This window comes from Marmota marmota, unplaced genomic scaffold, assembly GCF_001458135.2.
Source record: "Marmota marmota marmota unplaced genomic scaffold, marMar, whole genome shotgun sequence".
Taxonomy (NCBI): Eukaryota; Metazoa; Chordata; class Mammalia; order Rodentia; family Sciuridae; genus Marmota; species Marmota marmota.
Genome location: NW_026000142.1, coordinates 16882606 through 16907668, shown reverse-complemented (window position 1 = coordinate 16907668; position 25063 = coordinate 16882606). Strand labels below are relative to the sequence as shown.

At 33.8% G+C, this 25063-nt stretch overlaps 1 protein-coding gene across 1 annotated transcript in view; it reads left to right on the top strand.

The window, feature by feature from the left end:
• The window catches only part of Cadps2 (calcium dependent secretion activator 2), a 511596-nt gene that overhangs the window by 295746 nt on the left and 190787 nt on the right, over nt 1-25063 (top strand). The window contains 1 exon segment of the mRNA XM_048786046.1: nt 1457-1596. Coding sequence (XP_048642003.1) covers nt 1457-1596 — 140 coding nt within the window.

Below are 25063 nucleotides of genomic sequence, written 5' to 3'. Positions count from 1 at the left end.
TTGTTGAAAAAAAAAAAGAAAAAGAAAAAAAAAAAATAAATAAAAAAATAAAAAATAAAAAATAATCACTTGATAATATTCCATTGTGTATATATATACCACAGTTTATTTATTCATCTATTGAAAGACATGTAGATTGATTCCACAATTTAGCTATTGTGAATTCAGCTGCTATAAGCATTGGTGTGGCTATGTCACTATAGTATGCTGGATTTTAAGTCCTTTGGATATAGACCAAGGAATGGGATAGCTGGGTTGAATGGTGGTTCCATTCCAAGTTTTCTAAGGAATCTCTGTACTGCTTTCCAGAGTGATTGCACCAATTTGCAGTGCCACCAGCAGTGTATGAGTATGCTTTTTTTCCCCACATCTTCACTAATACTTATTGTTGCTTGTATTCTTGATAATAGTCATTCTGACTGAAAGAGAATAAAATTATGGCATTTGCAGGTAAATGGATGGAGTTGGGGAACATCATGCTAAGCAAAGAATATCAAGCTAAGCAAAGTAAGCCAATCCCAAAAGCCCAAAGGTTAAATATTCTCTCTGATAAGTGGATGCTTATCCATAATCGGGGGAGAGGGCGTGAGAAGAATGAAGGAACTTTGGATTGGGCAAAGGGGACCGGTGGAGGGGATGGAGCATGGGGATAGGAAAGTGTTGGAATGAGATGGACATCATTACCTTATGTCTGACAGCACAAATGGTACAACTCTGCATCCTATACAACCAGAGAAATGAAAAGTTGTGCTCTATTTGTGTACAATGAAATGAAATGCAAATTGCTGTCAAGTATAACTAATTAAAAAAAATTAAAGTCAAAAAATCACTTGGTAACTTGGCAGTGTATTTAAAATAATTATGTTGTTTCACTAATTATAGTTCATCTGTATGTTTCTGGAAAACCTTAGTCAGGAAGAAGAGCTTTTCTTTGTATTGATCTAGAGCAGAAAATGTGCTATGATCATTCTTGTCCATCTCTCATTGATTTCCTTTAGTACTATTTTATAAAGAAAATATTGAAACATGAGCATGTTTGTACAGCTTCAATAATTGGTTTTGCTTTATAAGCATGTTATCTGCAGTTTTATAGAATCTTTCTTTCTGAACTTCTTGGCCCTAAGAAGTTTTAAATAGTCTTGAAATTATAGGTGTCCATTAAGTATTTTTCAATTGCCAGTTCAACTGTAGCTTGTTGTACTATTAATTTATTATAAAGTGGCACTAGAAGAAAATGAATTATGAAATAATATGAACACACATACTTGTCAAAAATAAAAGTCTATATGAAAAACCAATCTGCTATGGTAGGAGACAGTCAAATGGTTTATTAGATATGTTTGGGCATTGACACTCTCTTCACAAGTAGGAAAATGTATAGAATAAATTCCAGTTTCAGTTCATAAATGCCCTGTATTATAAACTCCACACACTTTAATTTTTTTGTCCTTTACAGGTAATATTATACCCAACTTCTAATAGCTCCAAGTCAGCTGAACTACACCGCATGATAGTTCCAAAAAATAGTCAGGACTATGACTTAAAAATCAAACTGGCAGTGCGAATGGAAAAACCACCACACATGAAGCATAGTGGGTAAGTGTGTATTTGAAAATATTTCCCATCCTTGAATTGTTTTATTCATATCATTGTATCACTTTTGTCACTTTAGTGAGAGAACCAGCGTATCAGATTTCTACATGGAGTTTTTTCAAAACTGCTGATGTATAGGTAGTTTATCTTTAAATTTTTAGATTTATGGAAATATTATGGCTAAGTACTCTGTTGTTAATGTAACTGTTTTTCTGTATACTGGCATAATGTTGATGCTCAGTTATGTTGGTGTTACACACTAGTCATAAAGAACACTGATGTACAGGGATAACTGCTGACAAGTATTCTTCACATTGTAGATACAGTAATAGTTGAAACAAGCCTGGCGTTTGAGTCCCCAGAAATGGTTAAACTTTCAAAGAATACATAAAAACTAGAAGGTGGTTCTGACATAACCCAGGAGGTTGTTCAAGTCTTGACAGGAGAGAGATGAGCGTTTGCCTGATGTGTGAGTGAAAACTAAATCAATCCTGGAGAGACTGCTGCCATCTCTGGATAAGCAAGCTGGGCAGGAACTGTCCCATGGAGAGTGCCATGGTCTGAATCAACCTGCATCTCTGCCGAGGTCCTTTTTCTCTTGTAGCTGGTGAAGGAACAGATCTGAATTCTTGAATAAAATAAAATGAGTTTTCAAAAATTCAGATCTTTCATAGATTAACACTTCAGGATGTACTACAGCCAAATTCTAGTATAGAGGTGTTAGCCAGTAGGAAAGAATGCTACAGCTTTTCTTTTTATGGAGAGAAGCAGTTGCAGAAAGGGCTCACCTGAGTTTAGCACAGACTTAGGAGTCTCAGAAAGTACATTCCTGTCAAGACAGGTCTGCTGGCTTTGAAGCCAGATCACAAACGTTAGGACCAGGCTGATGGTTCAAAAGCTAAGGAGAATTCTTTGGATAACTCTTAGGGAAAACTAAATTGGGTGTTGTGCAAGGGGTAGTCCAAATGTACATACTACCATCAGGGTGAGAATATTGCTACACTGGGATGAGACAGTTTCAGTCCCTTGGTTTGGGGTGCAGCATGTGCAGTTTCATAACAGCTCTCAAGTAAGGGAAAAATACCTTGGACCATCACCTCTCAGAAAGGGAACAGTAATTTAGGTTGCCTACATTATGGCATCTTTAATTTATCAATAAAGTCAAGTCTGTGACTCAGCTCATAATGCAGATGGAGATCCTGGCATTTAATATTTAGAGTTCTTTCATTCATCTATCTACCTGCTCACCATTAATTTATGCAGCAGTTAATGAGCAATTCTTTTTGTCCTGTTTGGAACTTTTGAGATGGAATTTGAAGGAGGTAGGCAGTGGGGAGGAAGGGCATTCCAATCACATGAGACAGCCCATACGAAGGCAGGAGTCCTGGGGGAACTGTGAGCTAATGACAAGCTTTATACAGTTGGCATGGAGGGCTTTGAGACTAGAGTAGCCACAAGCTCTCTAAAGTACTTAGGGACTAGTAGAGTTTTGAGTTAGACATAAAAAAAAAAAAAAACATGGTATGTTCCAGGAACTAGTTATTTCTCTATCATTTTTTGCTCAGTCTCTTTTTCTTTTGATGAATGGCACAATAAGAAACAGGAGTCTATCATCATGCTAAGATGGCCCTTAATCTGCCCATGACCAGTACCATGTTGAATACTTCCGGGCTTTTCAGATTGTCCCAGGAAGGAAAACAGAACATGAAACAAAGCATGGGTAAGTTCTGTAGCTTTTAATTTTAAGGGGATAAAACCCTGTTCTAATCTAGTAGTTCCTAAGTTTATAATGCTCCAGAGCAGATGGGTCAGTACAGACCCCTTATGGATCATTTTTTAAATGATCTTGATTTTTTTTTTTTTTTTTGCAGGGGTAGAGTGGGGTGTAACTCCATTACACCAAAAGAGATTTTGTTTTTATCATATTTCTTTGACTAACTAATGGCCTTCATAATGGCTTTGCAATTGACTTCTGCTCAAGACTACAGATCTACAGAAGGGACATGGAAGAAGATATGTCATAGTCTCTCAATTTAATCTTAACCCAAAGCTCAAGAGCTCACCAAAGGACTCAGACTAGGAATGCCTCATATTCCAGCCACATGGGCTTTTACCTTCCATTGCTAAGAGATTCTAACCAGTGTTCTAGACAGTTTGTGGCACACAAAGTGAAAGAACTCTAGAAATAAAAATTCTGTTAAGTCAATGTATTGCATAGCAAAAGTAAATTAAGAATATCATAATCCACAATTGCAGTTCAATAAAAACTATCTTAATACATTAGTACATTAGAAGTGATAAAAGTGATAATTACCAGAATTGAATGTTTTCAATGATGCAGTAATGGCAGTTGATCCTTTTAGGCAGGGAGAGTTGGAGGTGCTTTACCACAGCATCTGCTCTGGATTTTCCGTGCCTGTGTGGTAACACTTTTAAATATTTTGAATATGACCTCTGAACATAACTATACGTGGGAAAATATGGAGATCCTGGCATTTAATATTTAGAGTTCTTTCATTGATCCATCTACCCGCTCACCATTAATTTATGCAGCAGACAGTTAATGAGCAATTCTTCTTGTCCTGTTTGGATTTCACCCATAGCATAACTATTCATCTTTTCTGCAATGCTTCTTAAATGGGTTTTAACTGAATTACATTTGAGAAAGAAAGTCAACTAACCTTTTTCTTATCTGTGTGCACTCAACTACCAAGGTATAAATATATTAAGAATGACAGATTAATAACATTTTACATTGGAGCTGGATTATGTTCTGTAAATAATACATCCTATAATTAATAATTAATAGATGAATAATTAATAATTGGAAAAGAAACAAGCTGAATTTTTTAAAAAGATGTATACATATTTAAAATATGGCACACTCCTCTTAGAGGTGAGTTGTTCAGTGGATTAAACAATAACTTAGAATATTATGGAGTTTTATCTTGACAGCACATCAAACTTGGAAATCCTCTGGGACTTTAGTAGTATAAATATTCTTTTCTAATAAAATGGGCAGTGAACAGTTCTCTCATATGCAGATTCTTAGCATGTATTATGTTTTGTGTGTCACTTACCTATGATCCCTGCATTGCTCCTAATATTTTTATAAGTATTATTTAACTTTCATGGGTTTCCAACTGCACTGTAAGCTTGTTAGGCCTGTTTGAAGCCCTAGTGTCTCCCACAGTATGTAATTGAGGATGGATATTATTAATATGAATAACAGCAATGAAAATGATTAACCATGTGCTCCTTGGAGTTTTAAAGGGAAAAGGTATAAAAATTAGAATAAGCTGCACTGGTTAACTTTAAACTTAAAAGATTTTAAACATAATTTACAGGTAAAGGAGCATAATTTTAGTGTTAAAAAATCTTAAATAAATTAAATGGTGTGTGGTTTTCAACTGCATTTTTTAAAATGATCTATTTTTTGAAGCAGAAAGCAAAATATATCTGATCTAAAGCTCATATTTCTGATAACTAATCAGTTCATAAATATACCTTATGGCTTTTTTTTAAGTTGGGCTAACTTCATGCAAATGAGAATGGATATTTAATTTGGGCAAAAGAAGCCTAATGATGATCCTATCCTTTTAAAACCAAACTGAACATTGCCACAAGACATATATTAGATTCATTTATTCATTTGGAGTGTTTCATATAAACCGATTATTAAAACTGTTAGATAAATCTGTTAAATGAATTACCAGCTAGATTTTGAATGATTACTGATTCACATCCGCCTTTCAGATTTATTTCCTGCTTTTGTGCATAGCTGAGAGATAGCGTTCTTAACAAATGGACTGTACTTTAGCATAGCCTAGTGGCTAAGTAGCAGCATTAACTTAAAATAGAAATGCTGTCCCCCTTCTTATTAAATGAAATTATTTTCCTAATTCAAAGGTTATTTTCTCAGCCAAAAGAAATGCAAAACAAGACAGCAGTAATGAAATAAATGACTATTGTGACAAGGCTACAACTGAAAAGGAGAAAGAAGAAAACTAAATTGGCTGTCACATATGTGGCAGCTTTATGACCACAATCTATCAGAGGTCTACACACAACTAATTGGTTTTATAGGGAAAAAAAACGAATAAAAATTGTATTAATAGGTAGCTATAGAAGCATTTTTTCACACTTAAGAATTGGTAAGGTAAAAATCTTAGCAAAATCACTGTCGTGAATACACATTTTTCTTTGTGTTGCAGTTATCCTTGGCATTTTATACTTTTGAATGGATAGATGTGTTTTTTAAATTGTCACTAATAAAACTCTCCTTTTTAATATATATCATAAAAGTATAAAAGGCTCATCTCTTGCTGTAAGGGAAGGAAAGCAATTCATCTTCTGGCAGAAGAAGAGAATAAGCAGGTCATTACCCCATACTTGCCCATGACCTTTGCTTGGCTAGGAAGAAGGGCAGCTGGGTATTTGGACTAGGATGTCACACTTACACAAACTTCACATGCTTAACTTTTCAGACATCACATTGGCGCATAAAATGAAATGACTATCCTAATAAAATTACATTATTTTGTTTCTGGTTTAAGATTGATGATCTGGCCTGGCATGATGGCATACACTTGTAATCCCAGCCACATGGTAGGCTGAGGCAGGAGGATCCAGGGTTCAAAGCCAGCCTCAGCAACTTACTAAGGACCTAAGCAACTCAGGGCGACTCTGTCTCAAAATACAAAAGAAGGCTGGGGAGGGATGTGGCTCAATGGTTAAGTGTCCTCTGGGATCAATTCCCAATACCAAAAAAAAAAAAAAAGACTTATGATTTTTAACTCATTTAAGGGACAATATGATGAACAAAGGGAAGAAAATCTTAATTATGTCTTGGTGGAAATTGTTTGGAAGGTCTCAGCTTTACAAAAAAGACAAATGTGTTCTTTTCTAGAGAAAATTGATTTCTTTCTCCCTCTCACCATCCACTTTTTCTCCCCCTGTATTGAAGATCAAACCCAAGGCTTAGAACATGCCACGCAAGTACTCTATCACCTAGCCCTGATTTCTCATTATAAACCTACCTTTAGAATGACTTTCTACCTGATTTTATCTAAAATAACTATATTTTCCATCTGACCTTCTCCTGATATCCTGCTGTCACAGAAATTCTGTGGCTCGTAGTCTTGCCAAAACTTCTGGCCACATGTTTGCTAGTTTCTTAAGTCACAATCAATTGTATTTCCAAATACAGCTTCCAAAAAATATGACTGACTGTGCTCCTCTGTAAACAGTTAAGGTAGTCATCACATTTAGAATGATAAAAAGAGTAAGTTAGAAAGTCACTTTCTTTTTTCCATATGCCTTTACATTCAAGGCACTTTCTAATATGTTAAATCATTAAGACCCATATTTTTATTTTTACTTATTAGTGCTTATTAACAAATTAGGTAATAATGGTACAAACATTTTCAAACAGCTCAATAGTCCTTAAATGAGAATTTCAACTTGTTATACTCCCTCTGGTTGGTATTATAATAAATGCCTGCCTTAAACTTTAAGCTCAAACTGAATCTCTTTATTCAGCCTTTTAGCATTCTTCTTTAGGAGAGAAACATATTTACAAGCACTTCTTTTCATTTTTTTTTTTTTATGTACCAAATTACCCCCGTCTCTGATACCCTTCAAATCAGACCATATATAGTCATAGATCATTTTAATTTGGGACACTTTTTTTAAGTCATGGTGAAAATTATTTAGAAATAGTATATAAGATAGTGTATATTAAAATTTTATAAATAGTTCATGTGCAGAATTATAATAGAGTTTTCATTTTGTAAATCAAGGCCTTACTTTGCACTGTGTACAGATACAGTAATCCTGAGTTTAATAAAGCAAAACTCGTGGGCTTGTTTAATGACAGATCATTATGAGAGATGAAGAAAAACTTTGGACATTATTTAATTATTAATATTTTGTTCATTTGTGGTATATGTGACTGAATAGTGGCCAGATAAAGATAGAGAGGCAATAATAGGTAGAGTGAGTTCTATCTAGCTCAAGAGCCAAGACTTGTAGCTTTGACCTCAATTCTTTCACTAACTTGAATAAATCAGTACATCTACCTTGACCTCAGATTTATCAGTTCCTAACAGAGACCATGGCCTAGAAAATTTGAAAACTCCTTAGGGCCTAGAACCTTATGATTAAGTACCTCCTTTGCTCCCCAACCTCTGCATGTTCACATGCCTCTCATTCCATTGCTGTGCTATATGTATGGAGGATGCACAGTGTTTGGGGAAAAGTGGACTATGGGAGAGCAGCATGGAGAGATATGAAAAAAAAAATGGGAATTTATTTGAATCCTCTCAAAGCAAAGAAAGGATGCATAAGGACTGACATATCAGGCTAAAAAGGCTTCTATTATGTAAGATTAATTTGAAAAGTATACACTGTAGAATTCAGTATAGTCTGATAGTATTAAAAACAGATGCATAGGATATTCAGAAAGGATATATCATAAAGGAAATACACTAAAAATATTCAATAAAACAATGATTGAAATATTATTTTTTCTCTTTTCCATATCTTCTGTGATGTGGGCATATTATTTCTACAGTGAAAGACTGAAGTTATCAATCTAAGGAAAAGATTTTATTTTAGTTAAGAGTAGTTAAATTTATTTCACTTAAAATATGATTTTTTTTCAAAGATAGAATTTTTTAATATTTATTTTTTAGTTTTTGGTGGACACAACATCTTTATTTTATTTTTATATGGTGCTGAGGATCGAACCCAGTGCCCCACGCATGCCAGGCAAGCGCTCTACAGCTTGAGCCACATCCCCAGCCCCTTAAAATATGATTTTTAAGGAAATTCATTTGATTGAAACCCATTGTATATTCTATAGAGGACTCATGGTAGTTGATCGATAAAGGGTTATCAAGACTTTAGGAATGTAAACTCTGGGTCCAAACTCCATGGATTCAAATCTGGCCTTCATCATATAGTACCTATGAGATCTTGGGAAAGTTATAAAGCCTCTCTGAACCTTAGTTTTCTCAAATGCAAAATGAAAATGTTAGCAGAACCAGCCTCAAATACTTGTTTGAAAGAGTAATACCTTAATACACATGCTGTGCTTTTTAGGAGAGTGGCTGACTAGTACATAGTAATATGTTGTAGCTATTGATAAAACCCTAAAGAAGTCATTTTGAAATACTAAAAAAAGGAGGAAAGATAAAAATTTAAATTGAAAATATGAAATGGAACAAAAGTATCTTTAAAACCCCCAGCCTCTGACACACCCCCTGCTCCTTTTCAAGCCCTCAGGAAGGCTGCTGTTAAGCATAGGAGGAGGCTTTCTGGGAGACCTGAGCTCCAGCCAGCTTCTGTGGCTTTCATCCTCCGCCTCCTTAGTTTACTAATCTTTAAACAATATGGGCTCCCTAACTTATCTTTAGGTTCCTTCTAGCATGAAACCTGTTTCCTTTTATAAAAACCTTTCTTCCATCATTCCTTCATTCAAGTTGACAAAAATTGTATTTATCCTTACAACTTATTTTGAAACATGTATACATTGCAGAATGGCAAATCCAGCTACTTTATATATGCACATGTACTTGTTTCTTGTGGTAAGAACACTGAATGCGTGCTCACATTTTTTGTTATTAACTATAATTACTATGTTTTACATGAATGTCTTTCTTTTAATTCTGAGATAGAAATGTTCATACTCTTGGGCAAGATGGAAATAGTTAAATGATTTTCAAGCCAAATTGTTTAAGATCATTTCTGTCAACAAGAAGCAGGGTCCATAGTGGTAAAGTACATAGGCTTTAAGGCTGGACTTGATTGTGAAATGTCCCTTTGGTTTATTTGAGAATTGCATCGGTTTTCTCAGATCTTCGCTTTTCTCAGCATAGTTTTTGGGGTCTTGAGTGGCAAATGAGATATATTCATAAAGCACTTGACACAGTATTTGCTACACAGTAAGTGTTCAGTTAGCTAGTAATAAGCATTATTAAATCACCAATTGTTTTTTGGAAATTTTTATTTAAATAAAATTGATTTTTAACGTACATAAAAACAAAAATTGCATACATTAGTGGGGTCCCATCATGCTTCAGTACATGTATACATTTGTGAAATGTTTAAATCAGGCCAAGTATATCTATTTCTTCAAACATTTATTATTTCTTCATGGTGAAAATATTCAATGATAATGTTCTGGTTTTAATACATCATTTGACTTTATCCTGAACAAAAAAATACTTAAAGACAGATGAGAAAATAGAAGGGGACAAATCATAATTCCTTGAAAGTATAAAAGTTATCATCTCCATCAGGCCCCTTTGCTTAATTGTTAAACTTTAAACTTTTATTTGGCAGCTCTTTTGGTTGGAGGTGGGGAAGTTTGTTTCTCTCAGTGTTTATTTTTGTACAAACGTTATTTCAGCTCCTGTGTCTAATGAACATATTATATATAAGCTTTGAACTTTGAGTAGCTGACTTTCATGATGTGTCTAAGGAATAAGCTCAGTTTCTAAAAAATATCTGGAGACTATTTCATAGCAAGTAAGATAAATAAGGTAGAAATGTGCCCTTAATTTCAGACTCATACAGTCTAACTTGATTTTTAATCATGATGCTTTCAATGCATATTTTAAAAAACTAGTGGTACTTTTTGTATGCTTTAGTGCAATTGCTAGTTTAACTTTTTTTTTTTTTTGGCTTAAATCATTATGTCTGACTTGATCTATACAGCCCTAAGCAGCATACCAAGTATGTTAGTTTTATTTTCATTTCAGGTATTTGTTGTATATTTTAATTTTTTTTGTGTGTGTGTATGTGCTTCATTTAAGTAGATATCAATAAGCCTAAGAAAACCACTCAATATTTAATGACTGACTTTTATTTTGCAGTTATTATAGCACCTAAGACATTGATATACTTGAATATTTGTCTGACTATATGTGCTAGTGTTTTATGCAAACAGTCCCTGGGAGAGGTTAGTATTGTTGAAATTAGGATTCTGAAGTCATTGGCCATAGCTGACTCTGCTACACAATGTGCTGCCTCCTTCCCCCACAGTATCCCCTCTCATGAGTCATTGCCCCCAGTGTTCCCACTCATGAGTCAGTTCTCCATTAGAGGCCATCTCTATAGAAAAGCCCTTTGCACTACAAAGTCCCCTTCTATCCCTGCTGCCAATTCTCTCTGTTTTTTACTGGCTTCATTACTTTTTTAAAACTCGTCATTACTTGATGTTTTAGTCACTGGCTATTATTTTGCACTAACTCCACAACTAGAATGTAATCTCCATGGCATGATCTATTAGTGATTAGTTTCTCAAATAAATGTAATTCTCATAGGGTTGGAACCTTGTCTTACAGCTACTTTTAAACCCAATATTTAGATCATTGCCTATCACTTAATAGGAGCTAAATTGTTGAGTGAACGAATGAATGTTTTCTAAAGAAAAAGACAATGCAGAAATTATATTCAAAATTCAAAGTAAGTATTGGACTGCTCAGATATAAGCTTCAAATTATGGTACTATCTAATTGGTCTACTATAATACAAAAATTTTGGAGTGTGTTTCAAAATATTTACCACCCCAGAAGAATTGCAGTAAGTTTCACCAGTCTATAAGTTTTATATATCTATAAATCTAAAGACTCTGTCATAAAAAGTATTTTATGAATATTAAATTGAAAATCATCATTCTCTACCGTGAGGCTAACTTTAAAAAAAAAATTTTAAAGACTTTTTGCCTATGATCGAGAATCTAAATTTCTACTAGTGTTTATTATCCATTATTTAGACCATTTCTGTGCTTCGTTATTAGACTTTAGTTGGAAGTTTTAGTAACATTTCTTATGGAAGGGAGTATACTCCAGGGTTACTATTTTTTATTTGTAAGAATAATATGTTATATAATCAATACTTACTAAATATTTAAGGCAAAAATAAAATACTCTAGATTTGAGCTTTGTTCACACTGTCATTGTGGAATCTATAAAAGTCATTTGCATTCTTTCTACTGCAGTGACCCCTGAGTTTTTGAAATAGTCATATTTCAAAAATTTTTTCTGCCAATTCTATTTAGTGAATGCTTTTACTCCACTTAAGTAGACAAACAAACAAACTTGATGCACATAGTTTCCCTAACAATGGACAAGAAGAAGGAGGAGGAATAGGAAAGGAATCAGCACTGTCATCACCAGAGACTGGACCTAGTGTGGGGGAGGATGAGTGGAAGAGACACCCCAAAGAGCAAGCAGAGATTTCAGAAGGTCAGAGCATAGCAGAAAGCCAACATCAGGAAGAGATGCAGGAGCCTGAGAGTTACATAAATTAGAAAACTGAAAGAAGGACATCAGTAGAAGTAAAAGAACTTGATGGACATTCTTGGCAGCAGACTTGAACTCTAGCCAAGAGAGCACATGTTCAATAGCTTAGGAGGCTATGGCAGAGGTCCAAGAAGAAGAAAAAGAATCTCAGGAAAAAAGTAATCAGCATAGGATAGTGTCTGAAAATACAGAAAATATAACAAAGAATCTATTTTAGAAGTAGTCAGAACTTGTCTATTAATATATTAATTCTGATATTCTTTCTCTAAAAAAAAAGTGTCAAAAGGGATATTTACTCCTTTCCAGATGACCAGAATGGAAGTCTAGCTGAATGCAGCATTGATAGCAGGAATCTCATGGCCACAGCTCCCTAGTAGACTGTATTTGAAATACCTGAAAAACATTCCAAGTGAATGATACTGGGAAAAATAGTGAAGAGAACTTTTTGAGCTGGATGGATGTCTTCTGATTATTTAAAAAAAAAAAATCACATGATTGAATGCCAGTGTATATAGCATGAACAGAGAAAGCAAAGAATTCACAAGAATTAAAATCTCAATCATTTTAGGATTATTATAAACTTAAGGGTAGCACATAATTAAATAAGTATGCCTTATTCTCAGAAAAATATCAGTTTGTAAATTTATATAAAAATGTCTTTTTAATTTTTTAAATATTTATTTTTTAGTTGTAATTGGACACAATATCTTTATTTTATTTATTTATTTTATGTGGTGCTGAGGATTGAACCCAGGGACTCGCATGTGCTAGGCAAGTGCTCTACCACTGAGCCACAACCCCAGCCCCTAGGGTTCTTCGTTTTTTTATATAATACTTCCAAAAACAAGTTTTTATTTATTTGACAGTGGATTAGAAGGAATTATCAAGTCTCAAAAAGAGAGAACTTGATTATCAGCTATGTTCACCTTTGTGAAACTGGCAGCCTTAGCATTTCTGCCAGTTAGAGAGATGTTCAGGTTTATCTTTAATGTTTCTCTTCACCCATTAGTAATAATACCTCTCTGTCTGTTTCTCTCTCTCGTGTATTCCACAATTAAATTTCTTTTTGTTTCTACTGCCAGTCCTAATTCAATCTCTATTATAACAACAGCTAAAAGCCTGTTTCAGTAACTTCCATTCTGATTTTCCTGTATTCACTTGTTTTCCAAGCCATTCAGGAATTTAGGAACACTATTTATACCTCTTCCAAAAACTGTGTGTGTTTCCACATTGAATATGGAATTGGATTCAAATTTCTTAAACTAACATTGAAATTCTTCAAAAATCTGGTCCCATCTCATCTTTTCAGCCTTTTCTGCCTTGCATACCCAACATTAAATCCAAGATATCAGCCAAATTGATAAACTCATATATCCAGAAAATGCTTTTACTAACACATCCCTGTTTCTTCTACTCTTTTGACTTAAAAAAAAAAAAAAAACAATCTGGCACCAGGTTACATGTTTTCTCACATTAGCACAGATGTGCCAAGAAACTAGTTTATTTCTTGAGGATTAATCTAATCTTCCTTCATGAGTTAATTGCAAGCCACTTCCTGCCCATTCCCCTGGTTTGAGAGAACTGCCGAGTCCATTTTATATAATAGTCTCTGCCTCAAGGACACCATCCAGCTTTGCTAGAGCACAATGTACAAGATAGTTGAATTGCACAGTGGGGCAGAAGCCCTCTACTAGGCACTGTCCTCAATTCTAGCAGCTGGCCTTCTCATCTCCACCTCTATCTCCAGTACCCAGGTCCCTGGTTTTTTCCCTTCCTGGCTGCATTGAACTTCCCATATATAAAATTTTGATTAAGTCAAAATTTTGCTATCAAAATTACTGGTTTAGAAAGATATTTTCTTTATACAAGTGTTAGTCCAAACTTCTAAATGGACCCAATAAATGAGCTTCATAAATCCATGCATTTTGCCCTGTACCTGTGTATCCCCTCCAACTGTGACCTACTTTGGCCCCTGGGCAGTGCCATACTTGGCAGAAGCATAGACTTGAGAAAGCACTTGTGTGCTTCACATACCTCTTGTTGAATTCTTTCATCACAAGGCGACAGGCTGCATCCCTAGAGAAGCGGAAGTATATCGGCCCTGTTGTCCTCACTCAGCTCAGGTCACAAAACTGTGCAACCTGCTGTAGGCTAATGAGACCCACTAAATGATCATTTTTCCAAGTTACTAAATTTCTCTTGAATATGTATCTAGGATAATTTCTGAGTTGAGAATGTGAATGTTTATGATACTGCTGCTTTCCAAGTTTACCAATTGTCATACAATATATGCTTCCTTCTGTAAATTCCTTTTATCCTCTTTTTTGCCTTTTCCTTATATTACTTTGATACTTAAATTTTCATGTACATATATCTACAGAGGAGAAGATTTATTTTATCACACATTGTAAAATTTGTGGCTAACACCCTTGTAACAAAAGAGATTAACAAGAGAAAAACATACAGGTTTATTAAATATGTTTTACATGACAAGCCATCAGGAGTGGAGACCAAAGAAACTGGAAGTTTTTTATGGTCAGTCATACAAATTGTGATTGGAGGAGAAAAGAGTGTGACCTAAAGGCAATAAGCTGGAGTGAAACTTAGCAAAGCCTATTTGTTCATATTCTTCTGTGTGTCTTTAGAGATCGGAGGAACTTACTTAAAATATAGGGAAGATACTTTGGATAATAGGTTTTATGACATACTTTGGAGGAAGTTCAGTGAAATCTTTTATGGCTTGCTTCAGAAGAGAAGCTGGAGGAGAGGGGAGAGTGACATTCCTGCCTCTGTTATTTATTCAGTGCCAAGGTGTTTGTTATATTTGTGGGTAACATGTTTGAACCCATCTTGGCCAGTTACAGTAGTTTCCCCTGAAGGCAATAATCCTACTGTTTATATAGCATTACTTTGTTCACAGGCTTTCGAACATGGTAGATACAAGTTATTGATTGATAACATACTTTTAAATTAAGAGACAAAATGAAAATTCCTTGCTACCCATCATGTTTCCATCTCAGGCTAACTCAGGCATCCCAAGTCTGTGCTCCCAGAAACTGGAAATGCACTCTATTATAGAGTAATGCCATCCATACTCTTGTTTCTCTCTGGGTAAAATTAACCCCTTGTTGGCTGGAGCTTATTGCTCACCATCATCAAACCAAGTAGTGAATGCATGCTTGGTTTCACCAAATAATTATTCACCAATGTTTAGCAATGACTATTGATAACTTTGAATGAATAAATAATTGAACTTTATTATAAAGATGGTGATACTTAAAAGGAGACATCAGTCAGAAGAGACATGCATTCCAGTAAAGCTAATTGTTTCCCCCACTGAAACAGAACAGCTGCTGACTTAATAACATAGTTTATAAGATGAAGAAAGCTGTAAAATGTAAAACACTTAAATTGGAAAAGCAACATAATCCAGAGTATGATATATGACAGGTATCAACTGTTTCTTCCATGCATTTGGCATACATATAGAGAAAAAATATAAGTAACACATATAATCCATTTTAACTGATAATTAGAGAGTGTTGCCAAGAAAGTATGATACCTGTATTTGCAACCCCCCCAAAAAAAGTTAGAAAACTTGTTTTCACTTACATTAATTTTCTTAAGAGTGTTAAGATGTCCATGTACAAGAATGTTGCCCAAGTCATTTGGGTGTAATTTTCATTGGTCATTCTAGGAAGTAAAAGAGCAAGGATACAATGAGTATTTGAAAACAGGAACTGAAAAATAAAGTCTCTATTGGTTGTCACTTTGAGAACCATTTGTGTTTATCAGTGTTCATTAAACTAAGCAAATATGGGACATATGTAAGAAAGATAAAAAGAACTCAGCCACTCTTATGTGAAATACTGTAGAAAGAATGCTGATAGAACCTGATGATGAGATAGATTCCTGGCCTGTAGACCATGATGCATGCACAGACACACTCATTGAACAGAGTGAATGGGAGCACAACATGGAAGTGAGACAGCCAGGATGTTTTTAGTCAGCTTTTTCAACACTGTGACTATGTGTTATTCCCTTAAAAATCTAACCCTTAGAGTTACTAAATAGCAACCAGCACAAGTATAGCGGAGGAAAAATTTATTTACGGTCTCATGATTTCAGAGGTCTCAATTCATAGGCAGCTGGTTCCATTCCTCAGGCTTGAAGTGAAGCTGAACATCATGAAGGAAGAGTGTGGCAGAGGGAAGCAGCTCACATGGTGATCAGGAAGCAGAGAGAAAGAGACTCCACTCTCCAGATACAAAATATATATCCCATAACCATGTCCACCATGAACCACTTCCTCTAGCCACACCCACTTGCCTCCAGTCACTTAATCCCATCAAGGATTAATTCACTGATTAGATTAAGACTATAACCCAATTGTTTCTCCCCCAAACTTTCTTGCATCGTGTCACACGTGAGCTTTTGAGGGACACCTCACATCCACACCATAACACGATAAAACAGGAAAGCCAATGATAAGATTGAGACTACTGAAAGAATATGAATAAATTTATGATTCTTAAAATACTTTAGCCATACAATCGTGAACATCTTACAGAACCTGTTTACACCTTCCAGTTTTGCACTTAGTTATAACTAACCATGTGTTATTCCCCCAAAATCTAACCCTTAGACTTACTAAATAGTGTATCTGAGAGAAAAGAGGTATGCTTATGCTGAAATATGTGAATAATTCTTTAAATGAATTGGAAAATAATTAAAACTTACTGAAGTACTTAGTAGTACAGCTTCATTGAAGTGCCTGGAATGTGCAACCTGAATGCCTAATTTTAGCTTTATCTAGCTGGATGATTCTAAGGCAAGTTCCTAAAACTTTCCTGCGCCTTACTTCTTCATCTGAAAAATGAAATATGCTAATCACCTGTTTCAAAAGGTGCTATAAGAGTGAAGTGAGTCAATATCACTGAAGTGCCTAAAACCTTGCTAGCTATAGATACAAAACATATACTACTAAAAGATTACTGATAAATTTATGACTCTTACATCAATTTAAAATAAACTGATTTACAAATGAACACCATGTTTCAATTTTATATTATTCATGTATTTTCCATGTAACATTGAGATGTTTTCTTAGTACAGTAGTAATACATATTTCATTAAAACTAGAATTATCAGAGAAGCATCAAAAAAGTCATCTGATAATACCACTTTAAAAATATACTTAGATACATGAGTTAACTTTTGTGATTATATATCAACAGAGAATACAGAAAGTTAAAAATGCATCTCTTCTTTTCCTCCATCCTCACCGCAGTATCAACAATTTGTCCATATATCTTTGTTTCTCTGCATATGTCTTTGTTATATTAATATATTCACTTTACAGTAATTTTAGATGATTCATATTTTTAGCACTGATTTTTCTGCCAGCATTAAGCACCCTCTATTTATTGTTCTGATCATTAAAGTCATATCATGAATAAATGGGTTAAAAATTATTTCCTAATTAAAATTATCCCTACAACTTGCACTTATATAAACTCAATTGGTTATAATAAGTCAAGTAATATGAAAAATTGAACTTTGTGATACAGAGCACAAATTGCTTTAATGATGGATAGGTAATATGAGTAGAATGAAAAATTTACTAGATAGGAAGGAGAAAATGTTTACCCTGATACCAAATATTCAGTGAATTGATTATAACTACAATCTTGCCTTTAATGTTTCCCGTGGTAATTGTCAGGAATAGGTATGAAGAATCATGGGACCTTAATAATATGCCTTGCCATTTTAATTGCTAAGAGAAGCAAGAGAATCTTAATTGCCAGGAGACACATCACTAATTAAAGTGTCATTCTATATTCATTCTGAAATAATTAGTTTGAATATTTGTAAGAGCTGAGATATAAATTTAGTTCCAAATTCAGGAACATACCCATAACAGAGTTTGCTAAAATGATTTATGGTTAAAAAAGGTTAACAATCATAAAATTTTAAATGTTTCTTTAATTTGATACAATTGAATTTTTATTGGATTATTAAACTTGAAAGAATGAGTTCACAACATTTTAAAACTTAGTTGTTTTTAAAATTGCTATAATACTAAGTTATGTTCCTAAACTGCTTTCAGATTTCTGGGGTATTTTTTTCCCATTATTTTGTTTCTGCATTTATCACAGTTTGGGAATATCTTGTACAAATAAAAATGTCAACATATGATTACAGTGTAATGTATAAATTACAAGTTTTGTTAATACTACATGACAACTTTTGTAAATATAGTCATGATTTAGGAGATCTTAAAATTCTAGGTTAATATCAAATATTTACTAAAATTAATGGAAAAGAACATCTACTTGAAAGGGCTTTAAACTTATAAAAAAAAAGTAAATAAATCAAATGCAATGTTTGATTGAAATGTTTTGAATACACAGTTAACTAAAACCATTATTTCATGTTTCCTCAAAATTAAGGACATATTGATAAAAGTGAAAGCATGAAAATTGAAAAAAAGAAAAAGCTTTTCCATTGTGCAATCATTGCATGAAATTGACGTCATGCCTCATATCTGGCCCATGGTTTTAAGATTTACATTTAAATGTTTCAAACTTTAAAACACTCCAGTTTTTCTCCTGTATAACTTGTTGCACAGCTGTATTTAGGAGGCTATTGATAAGTGTGCCTTGTTGCCTTATTTGTTTCTCTAGGTTTGGGGCCCAGAAAATTAAATGTTCACATCCTCATTTCATCTCACACTAGTATGAGCCTCACCTTTGTTTTCCTCTTTAACCATTTCATTCCTGGTCTCATCTTCTGTTCCACTCCTGCCTACATAAATGTCCACTCTGAATTGTGTAATGTACCTTTGAATGTCATACGTTCTGATAAAATATGTAGCATTTCTAATTTAAATATATTGTGCTATAGAAACTCAATTACTTAATTTTGTTTCTGGTGCTAATAATCTAGAATTTTCTCTAATGTCTTATTATTCTCCTTTGTTCTCAAATAACAGTTGAGAAAATGAGAGTAAGACTTTTACAATAGAATTTTTATTAAGACTATAACCCAATCATTTAAAGTTGCAAAAGTCCCCAGGGAGCATAAGTTACCTGCACTGATATTAGGCTCAACCTGCCTATAAAACAAGATCTTTAATTTGCTTAAAAACTTAGAAAAAAAATTTTTTAGTTGTAGTTGGACACAATATATTTATATTTATTTTTAATTATTTGTTTTTATGTGGTGCTGAGGATCAAACCTAGTGGCTTATGCGTAGGAGGCAAGCACTCTACCACTGAGCCACAACCCCAGCCCATTGCTTAAAAGCTTACTAAAAAGTTTTAAGTGCATTTAAGTTGTTTTCATAGTAGTACAATGATAATTTCCTCAATTATACATGTGGGTAGGTATCATAAGATATTTCTAACATTTTTGCCATTTTTGTAAAAGTCATATGAATATACCAGAAAGCTGCTTTCACTTTTTAAAATAAAACAGATACTCATTACCTGTTGGATGATTACCTTTTTAGAGTACTCATATTATACTACTATTTAGCAATCTCATGCAACATATGACTTCTTATATCTATACATGAAAATAAAGCAAAGTAATTGCTTGAAATATATTTGAAGTACCTAGAACTTTAAATATTACAATAATTTTTGATAGGTACTATGATATAAATTTACAGAATAAATTACTAATGTATAAATAGGTTAAGGAATTTTCCCAAAGTAATCTAGCTAGTAAGTGACCATGATTAGAATTTAAGTTTGTCTGATTCCAGAGTTTGTTCTCTAAGCCACTACCTAGTCATTCAGTGACTATTCTCCCCCCATGATCACAGTAGGAGTTAACAGTAATCCAGGGCTGCCAATGGCCAACCACACCAAATACCTTGTGAAGTGATTTGGTATAAATCCATGAGAAGTGAAATAGGATTATGTGATTCCAAAATGTATTTTTAAGTGCTTTGCTTTCAAAACATATTTGCAGCCAAATTTGGTCCATAAGGTCATCATTTTTCATCTCTTGATTGACAGAAACTACCTCTCCCTATAATTATTTTTGCATAATTTTGGGGACTCTACTAGTTGCCACATACTGAGAAATAGTATTTTTTTTTAATGAGTTGGGAACTTAGTCACATTAAAATTGAATCTAATTTTACTGAAATAAGAAAATGGGAGGAATGAAAAAGTAATGAACTTTTTAAAAACCTTCTTTGTGCTCTTTATTAAAGTAATGAAGTCCCCATCGCTGTACACTATTAATACTCTGCCATCTAATCAAATGATCTTTCTGTGGCCTCGTCTATGGTTATCTGACACTGAGGTTTTTGAGGCATGATCCTATTAGTTATTCAATAACTACTTTTCAAACTCTAAATAGTAGGATATTGATTTAAGATCAAGTAATTTGGCATTAGTCTGACATTTATTCCTCATCTCAGAATTCTATCAGTCTCTAGCATGATGAATATTTTAATTCATGAATACATCTTAATCTTATGGCTTTGTGTGAATTATATAAAAAGAAAATGTGTGTAATGTCTTTCAGACAAGTGAATAAAGCTGATCCCCTCTGTGGTCTTACTTTGCCAAAATATCATTGAGATGCTGTGTAAGTCATTGTTGAAAAGTAGACTTAGTTTAAAAGCTTAGAATATTTTGAGGTAACCAGTACAGAGCATTTATCTTACTACAAAAGCAAATGATTTTGATTGCTTAAATGTAAGATTCAGAAACAAAATCCCTCCTGATTAGATAAGAATCGAAATCATCCTTTTAAAAGAATTCAGGTACAATAAATAGAATTTAGATCAGCAAATGCTCAAATTCTTAAATCAGTGGCAAATTAGGTATCACCCTGGGCTGGAGATGTGAATATTATATAATGAGGATAATAAAGGAGTTGAATGTAATGTGCCTTGGGTGCATGTTAGTAGCTAATTCCAATATGAATACTTTCCAGTCATTTGTCGGCTCAGATGCATGCGGTCCGCTAAATGGAAATCTTGGACGTTCTCTCATACACCCCATTATTTGTAATTGAACACCTGATTTCTATCATGCAACAAATTAACATCTGCACTGGATCTGTCTTTTATGCATATGGATACACTGATTAGAATTTTGCAGATAGGCAGATACTTGAAAACAAAAAGACAACATTGTGAAACACTTCCAGCCATAATTTTTGATTACATATTGAGAATCGTTTAATTATCTTACTCCATTTAATTAGCCCTTCTTCTTAGGTCAATTGCTTTTTTTATTAACATGACATGTTAGCAATTTGTTAATTGGCATAAAATAACATGAGACTTTACTGGGTATTTCGTATGAGAAATACATGTGCATAAGCAAGCTAAAGAAAACACAGAAAAGGTAAATGGATTCATTAGCCCCCTTACAGCATTTGCCAGTGCCACTGATTGGTGCCACGAAATTCTGTGTTCCCCCTATTATGCAGAATGAACTGTCCACATGAGTGGCTACAAAAATTTGAGTCCATGGGGATAAATTTAAAATAGAAAAGCCTTTTCTGAAATTAAAAGAATGATGAAAAGTGAAGAAACAGACATATAAATGCTAATTGTGGAAGGGCGATAGATACATCCATGCAGGTAAGAGAATTAATTAAAAAAAAGATTCAATCAATATCAAGCCTCTGAGCTCCAAGCTTCTTTACCAGTGTTTTATATTATAAATTGTTTCTTATATATCAATAAAGATATTACTGATTATACCTAGAAAGAACATTTTATCTTCTTCCAAAAACTTCCTTTAGGATCTGATACAAATAGACTACTGTCAGCATTCTGTACTGGGGAGGGGGGTAGTTAGCCATGGCAAATTTAGCCCCTCGGCCTTAATTTCAATTATTTAAGTACAAATCATTTCTTGAACCCTAAGTGAATTATTGTAATATTATCAAAAATTTGAGGAACTACATGATGAAGAACGTACAATAACAGTGGTTTCTTTGCTAGTCTTTACATTCCACTTTATTATAAATAAGATTTGTTGTTTCTTTATATCAGTGTAGAATTTATGAGTTAAAAGAGATTTGGGGATTTCTTGACCCAATGTTTATGTTCTACAAATAAAACATTAAGTGCAAGACTTATGGGCCTTTATAAAAATTTTTATGGAGGGCAAAGGGCATTTAATTATTTAACCTTTGCTGAAAATATTCAGTTTGAACATTTTAACAAATGCAGAGATACATTTACATGTCCCAGTCCTCCTGAGAATTATTTTCCTTCTTGTTAGTAATGTTTTTATCCACTTGGGGGCACTAGGAGCAAATTTAAGAACATAAGAGAAAAAAAAATTTTCTTTATTTATTTCAGTGAGAAAAATTATTCATATCCTATCGGGAAATCTAATTACATACTTTTAGATAAAATACTTTTGAAATGCATAAAGATGGCTCAGGTTTTTTTCATTTTTGTTTAAGTATCAGTATAGAGTAAAATAATGGTTCTCAAAGTGTAACCACTGGATCAGAAGCCTCACTTGAGAACCAATTAGTCATGCAGGGTCTCAGGTCTGGCTGCTGAACCAGAGACTCTGGGAGTAGAACCCAGCAATCTGCATTTTTACAAGCTTTCCATGTAAGATTTTGTTGCTTATTGACATTTAAGAACCACTAAATGAGCAAAAATACTCTTTCGTTTCCAACTGTTGAGAAATTTATTGGGGGTTAGCTTATAAAATATGTTTGCAATTTTGTGAAAATCCATTTCTTAGGAGAAGCTCTATGTTAACAAAAAATAAGTTAACTGAAGACTTAAGCTATTTTTTTTGTTGTTGTTCATGATCATACAACTGAGCTTATGAGTTAGAACTATTAATTGATTAGTTACTTTTATTCCCATCTCCCCCACCTTCCAAAAAAATCTAATCAGATAAAAAAATGGGATAAATTATTTGTTTTATATTAGGTAGATAAATCAGCCAGTTCCTATAATTTCTTAACTTTAACCATTGTGATAATATCAGAGATGTGGTCTAGATTGCATGATAATGTTGCTAGCAATATTTTTAACATCTCTATAATTATGAAAATGATGTAATGTGCACCAGGTAATATAATCCTTTGGATAATCCTTTCAAACAATTAGGAAACCAATAATTGCCTCCTTTAACCATTAGGAAAAACTGAAACTCAACTGAGACCAGATTTAGGACTTTTTTAATCTCTAAGTATAATATTAGTGTAGTGACTACACTCATTCTTTTTTTTAATAAATCATCAATTTGGTTGCTCTGTTTTTAAAATTAGTTGAATCTACCAGAAGCAAGTGCCCCTTATCTTTAGAAGAGTCCAGACCACTGGTTTTAGAAGGAGAACCTTCTAGAAATCTAGATGACTGGACTGTGAGGCTGGAATTTGAATTCTGAGCTTCCTTCCACACCTGGGATTCTCTCACACCCTTCTTAACACTCTGCCAGGCCTCAGACAGCCTTACTTCCTCCTTGTCATCTTTCTTTTCTGTGTGGACCCTCGATTCTTTTGGGGTACTTTAAGTAGTGTAGAACTTCTAAAAATCTTTATGCTGAGGGAGAGTAAAATGAGAAAATAATCACAGAGAATAGAAGAAACTGCCAGTTAAGCTCGCTATCTTACTGGTGGATTCTGAGCTGTTTGTCTATACTGTGTGATACTGCCTCCTCCTTTCAAGACCTGAGGTGACACCTCATGAAGTTTCTCTACTGCAGTACTCTTAAACTTTTTTCCAAATAAAGGTCCTTAACTCTCACCACCAGGGAACTACCTTTTGCCTATGCCAATGCTTTTTCATTCACAACCTATCTATCTAGCACAGAATGTGACTGGCCCCAGTATGCAAGGAATGGTTTGGATCTCAGTTCAAAACCCCTTCACCATTGATACAGGAAGCCACCTGAAGAGAAAGGTTCATATGTAAGTAGTAGCAAAAGACCAACCCTTTATAATTAACTATAATGATAAAGTGAGTCTTATAGCAAAGTCAAAAAGTATAGCTATCCAATGAATATTGCTAATTAATACTTACATATTCTTTGATTTATAATATTAAAATATCAGAGGCAGTTATAATATGCATTTATTGTTGTATGTAGCATTAAATGGTACCACTCTGATAATATTATTACAGTAACTTCAATAAAGCATGTAAAGAACAAAACACAATGCTTGGAATTTTGTAAATTCATTTTTTTCCAATTAACTTGTTGTAAGGAGAACATTGACAATGAAATGCACTGGGAATGGTTAAGAGTATTGGTGCAGTATGTATATATCATGACAGATATTAATTAACATAGTCTATAATCCCCCCTTTGCTACTTGTTTCTGCTTTCAGGTAGAGTAAAGCTTAATTTTCTTCAATGCTAGTGCAATAAGGTTACCTTAAGTCTAGCTGGAAACTTTTTTATTTCTAACTTGAGTGTTAATTTTTTTAATTTACTAGAATTTTTATTGCTTTTCAAAATAAAGTTCATAAGTATATGGACTAAGAAGGATAATTTACTCACCTATATTCATCTGTCTAAAACTCTCTCCATCCTAAAACTCCCATGATAATTTATCTTTACTTTTCATAATTGTCTCCTACCTTATATTGATTGTTTATGAGGAGCTTATCTTCTGTTCTCCATTGCATAGTGTAAATAGTAAATTAATCAATTATCACTAAATAGCACTAACTCCAAGCTAGGTCTTGCATTATCTGAAGTAAGTTTGTTTTCTTGGTTATTTTTCTCCAAGCTTAGGGCAAAGGGGAAAGAAATGAGAAACCTTTGTTGAGATGAGAATTATTTGGTTTCTAGTTAATTGCCGTTTCAGTGTAATTATTGTTAACTTTCTAATAATTCACGCATCATATTGAAAAGCAGATAGAAATGTGCTAACAGCTTAATCAGACTCTCTACTTACGTATGAAATTTTGACAAGGATTTTGACAGAAGTTTTCATTTTGTTTTCCTAGGGAAGAATAACATACGTTCTTGATGGAAACTGGACATACTGCATTTCTTTTCAGTTCTACTGGTTAGGTTGTGCTACCATAAAGAGATGGAGGAAAGGGGGCTGGGGGTGTAGCTCAGGGGCAGAGTGCTTGCCTAGTATGATCAAACCTAGGTTTGATTTCCAGTACCACACACACAAAAAAAAAAAAAAAAAAA